The sequence below is a fragment of the Asparagus officinalis genome, chromosome 1 (genome assembly GCF_001876935.1).
Source record: "Asparagus officinalis chromosome 1, Aspof.V1, whole genome shotgun sequence".
Taxonomy (NCBI): Eukaryota; Viridiplantae; Streptophyta; class Magnoliopsida; order Asparagales; family Asparagaceae; genus Asparagus; species Asparagus officinalis.
Window position 1 is genome coordinate 83,210,494 of NC_033794.1, and position 5,070 is coordinate 83,215,563.

The following is a 5,070-nucleotide window of genomic DNA, read 5'->3' on the forward strand; positions in this document are numbered from 1 at the left end:
AAGACAGATGATTACCATTATTCAGAATCAAAGAAAGAAAAATCTTATTTTATAATCAATGAGGACATCTCTTTTTAATTATCCAAACCTTTTTTTTTGTAGCTAGTAAAAAAATAAAAAAATAAAAATAAAGAACACTTGAAACACTAGGTTCTTGCACAAGAGTGATAGGATAAATTCTTGTTTTTTTAACTTTCTGGTCTTCTTTTAGTTAATTAGAATTCCGGAACTGTAATATTAGGGTCTAATGTATAATTTTTATCTTTTCAGAACCTGTCCCTTGGAACTAATCCATAAAAGATAGATTCAAGCATGTGTTGTCTTAAAGTGATAATTTATAATACATTTACTTCTCATATAAAAATAAATCTAAAAATGCATGCACTATGTACTAATGTCTCTATTTAATAAGCATAATACTCTGATTTGGGCCCTTATTTTTTTTTTATATTTAGTAGTAACAGCTGTGTAGGCGGTTTCTTCCTTTTGCTTTTTGCAGCCAAACCCTAAAGAAAATAAAATCATTTAAAAACCCCCCAAAAAAGATAAACAGTGGAGTCTCTCTCTCTCTCTCTCTCTCTCTCTCTCATAAACCTGAATACAGGCCCCTTGATTTGGAATTTAGGCTTAAAGGTGGTGTTGTGTGTGGGAGTGAGGGTTTTTAAGGGACCTTTTCCTTTTTCTCATGGGCTTCAGTTAAAGTGCAACAACAAAATTCCTCAATTTTTTCCCTCTTTATTTCTCAAAGGAAAAAAAAGGAAAAACAAAGTTTTATAGCTCAATCCCCCTCTCTCACGGCTCTCTCTCTCTCTCTCTCTCTCTCTCTCTCTCTCTCTCTCTCTTCTTCCTCTAATTAGGGTTAGCTCATCAACTCCTCCTTTTTTCTATATATTTTCCTTTATTTATTCATTTAAATTCAGTTTCTAACAGAATTTTTGATTCAGTTATGAAGCTGCAGTGATGAGCAGTACTACTGATCTCATCGACGCCAAGCTCGAAGAACATAGGATGATCATATCCAAACAGTGTCCAAGCTGCGGCCATAAGCTCGATCAGAAACCTGTAAGAATCTACTTTTCAAATATTATTACTGCTACTATTTGTACCTTAAATATTTCTGATGAATATTTTCAAGGACTGGGTTGGGTTACCTGCTGGAGTTAAGTTCGACCCGACTGATCAAGAACTGATTGAGCATCTAGAGGCGAAGGTCGCTGAGGGTTCGACTTCTGGCTCGGACTCGAACTCAAAATTATCTCATCCTTTGATTGATGAGTTCATACCTACAATTCAAGGAGAAGATGGCATCTGTTACACTCACCCAGAGAGACTCCCAGGTATACAAAGAGAACAAGAACGAGAATCACATACTTAATAATTATTTTTTTTAAAAGATTTAGAGGCATAAATTCTATTCTCCTAGCTCCATTATTTTTACTAAAAGTTTCTTGATTTCATGCCCTCTTGGGTCTTACAAGAAATATGCTTAGAAGCTTCATCTAAGTATCCCTACATTTGTGAGCCAATACCTTTTTTTATCCTTCCTTTTTTCATTATATATCTATTTTATCTTAATTTATTTAATTATGTTTAGGAATAAATTCCATTTTTCTCCATTATCTTACCAGAAAGCTTCTGATCCATGCGCTCTTGAGTCTTTTAAAAAAGATGCTTAGAAGTTTCTCATCTAAGGTTGTTATATCTGACATAGAAAATCTCTCAATTTCTGAGCCAATGTTTACAACAATCACTTTTTAAAATTACTTTGCAACATCTGACAGACAAAATCTCTCAATTTCTTACAACAATAACAAAACATGTTCTTCATTTCTTTTCTTTTTCTTTTTTCTTTTTCTTTTTTTTGTGAAGGAGTAACGAGAGATGGACTGAGCAAGCACTTCTTCCATAGGCCATCAAAGGCCTACACAACAGGAACAAGAAAGCGGCGAAAAATACAAACCGAATGCGATCTTCAACGAGGAGAAACTCGATGGCACAAAACGGGGAAGACGAGGCCCGTTATGGTGAATGGAAAGCAAAAAGGATGCAAAAAGATACTAGTCCTGTATACCAATTTTGGAAAGCACAGAAAGCCTGAGAAGACTAATTGGGTGATGCATCAATACCATTTAGGGGAACTTGAGGAGGAGAAAGAGGGAGAGCTCGTCGTTTCAAAGATTTTCTATCAGACTCAACCAAGGCAGTGCAGTTGGTCGGCGGATAAGGGGAGCGCAGGGAGTTGCTCGTCAAAGGAGGTCCTCGGGCAAAGAGAAGTTGAGGTTGGTGGTGGTGGTGATTATGGTGGCATTGAGAATTTTAGTTTTGGTCCTTTTAGGAAGAGCTTTGATGAGGTAAATATGTGGATATTTACAAGCATTGAGTAGTTTTGTAGGAAGTTCACTGTTTATTCACCAATGAATTAGTTACTTGCCATTTTACGATAATTTTGTTTAAAAGTACAAACGATAGTTTTGTTTCATTGGGTTATTTTATGCATTAATTGATAATATTACGATTAATTGATTTTTAATGGAAGAAAAATACTTTTCTCAAGTTGATTACAGCCAAAATCACTACAAAAGTTCACTGAAAGAAAGCAGAAAGGATACTCTCATTTAGGAATGTATAATATTGAGGCTTCATTTATGTTTGTTCAATTTGTTTTTCCTATAAGCAGAAGGCAGGAATTTTGTAATTAACTCTCTGAAAATTCAAGTTTTTTTGTTTTGACTCAAATAAAATGGAGTTACAATGTTAAAACTACCTCAATTATGCTCATATAAAACTAGCTTGAGCTATTAGAGTGCTTGAGAGAGCACACAAGTGCATGAACCCATGTGACTCTATATCTAGCCGTCATTGCATCAGCCAATGCGCATGAACTGTTCTGTGCTCTTTAATTACCTCAATTTTCTTCTTAAATAAAACCCAACTTGATGTTCCCAATTAAACGAATGCACATGTGTAAAACTTTCTATGCAGTTCCAACAAAATCAAAAACATTGCAAGGAAATCATCATATGATCCCCTTATTTATACCATTTTTTGTGTCACTTTCATCAACAAAAGTAAGAGAAAAGTACCCATAACTAACCTTGAAACTGAAAAAGGAAGAGGATCGAGAGTTGTAACTGATGTTATGTAGTATGTAACAGGTGGGCATGGGAGAGGTATCAACCAAGACTAGAGAGACTCACGAAGAACATGGGCACCACGAGCACGGGCACCTTAGAGCAACTAGCCATCATCAATTGAGCCAAGAGCAGCAGCAAAATCGACAGGCAGCAAGTGCTGCATTTCACAATATTAGTCGACCTACCAATCCCATATCCTCTATCATCTCACCTACTCCGATACATCAGAGCTCTGTGGTTCTTGACGACGCCTTCCATGTCTCAAGGATACTAATGCAACAGACCGATAAATTTCAGGTATTTAGATCCTTTCAGATATATTCAACCTTTTTCTCTCTATGTAATATGTATGTATATATACGTGCATATGTATATATATACATCAAGAAACGGTTGCTCACATACGTATTGTATGTTAAGGGAAATGTCTAGAACAAAATTAAATATTTTCTTTCATTTTACAAAATAAACACACATAAATATTAACATGTTGGGATACACATATGTAGTAAGAGGAGATATACGCATGTTAAATATATTTTATTTGAATAAAGTATTATGCCTAACAAAGAGATGCTTCAGCACATGATATGGGAAGTATTAGCAGTCAATTTGTTACTTTTTCAAACATTGTTAACTATTGTCGTATACATATGGGTTAAGTACTACTTGGCTCATAAATGGTAAGGTATTTCCCACATTTTTTTTCCTTCTCCAATTGAAGTTAGGATAATTATTCCCCCTTAAAAAGTTTGACTTGAAGGGATTTCATGTACATTTCATTTGATTACATCGTAATAGGCCGTAAGCCTTGTAGAAAGACAAAATATATAAATGTCTCGATCTCAAGGCAACCATAAGCGACTCTAAAATGAGCGCAATTAAGTTGATCATACCTGTGTCCTTGGATAGAAATTAGCTAGATTAGTCTGCTTAATTAGTTTTATCTGCTTTAATCAAGTTTAAATGCCATACGTTATACCGGCTTGTTTTCTTAATCTACTATAAAAGTGTTGTACGTGTGTTTATTAACGATCCCAGTAGATTTTAATTTCCCAAATTATGTTGTCGGCCGGCCGGCGCCCAGCCGCAGCAGCAGCCCAGCAGCGAGCAGCAGCAACAGCCAGCCAAAAAGTTGGTAGAAAGATCTTCTGCTGGTCTGGAAGAATTGATAATGGGCTGCACTTCATCGGGGAATAGAGGAGTAAGTTCTTAATTATCCTCGGATTTATATTGTGATTAATAATAATTGTGAGATAGTAACCTTGAAGTTCTTTCTCTCTCTTTTTCCACATTGGTTGGTTTTGGTTGTTATAGCTGCCCTACACCTGCAAATATGGCTTTTGTCACTTTCTTTGAAAAATGCCAAAAGAACAAAAACATACAAATTAGACAAGATGAAAATAGAAAAAACAAGCTTAATTAATTAATTTGATGAGCATAAATTAACAAGTAAAAGTTTAGCTAGGACGTTGATTTCATACTAAAGGTGGGTCACATATGTGTATATATGAAAGATTAGTGGGGTTAACTTCACTTCCTTTTGCAGCTTTATATATACGCGCTATGTATATTTTTGCTGATTCTGTTGTTTCTAGCAAGCTCGTGAGAGAGTGGGTGTTTATGTGTCAGGGGTCCATTAAAGCATTGCAAGGGCAAGATAGAAACAGAACCTTCCTTTCTTTTCTTTTACAAGTAGAGCTGATTCTGTTGTTTCTAGCAAGCTCGTGAGAGAGTGGGTGTTTATGTGTCAGGGGTCCATTAAAGCATTGCAAGGGCAAGATAGAAACAGAACCTTCCTTTCTTTTCTTTTACAAGCTGATTCTGTTGTTTCTAGCAAGCTCGTGAGAGAGTGGGTGTTTATGTGTCAGGGGTCCATTAAAGCATTGCAAGGGCAAGATAGAAACAGAACCTTCCTTTCTTTTCTTTTACAAGT

The 5,070-nt window shown here is 35.6% G+C and overlaps 1 protein-coding gene across 1 annotated transcript in view; it reads left to right on the top strand.

The window, feature by feature from the left end:
- LOC109836668 overlaps positions 642-5,070 on the top strand; it is a 14,527-nt gene continuing 10,098 nt past the window's right edge. Inside the window, exons 1-6 of the mRNA XM_020404645.1 lie at positions 642-858; positions 945-1,062; positions 1,136-1,337; positions 1,870-2,351; positions 3,156-3,560; positions 4,222-4,338. Coding sequence (XP_020260234.1) covers positions 961-1,062; positions 1,136-1,337; positions 1,870-2,351; positions 3,156-3,560; positions 4,222-4,338 — 1,308 coding nt within the window. The 5' untranslated portion in view covers positions 642-858; positions 945-960. The remainder of the gene's footprint in view (positions 859-944; positions 1,063-1,135; positions 1,338-1,869; positions 2,352-3,155; positions 3,561-4,221; positions 4,339-5,070) is intronic.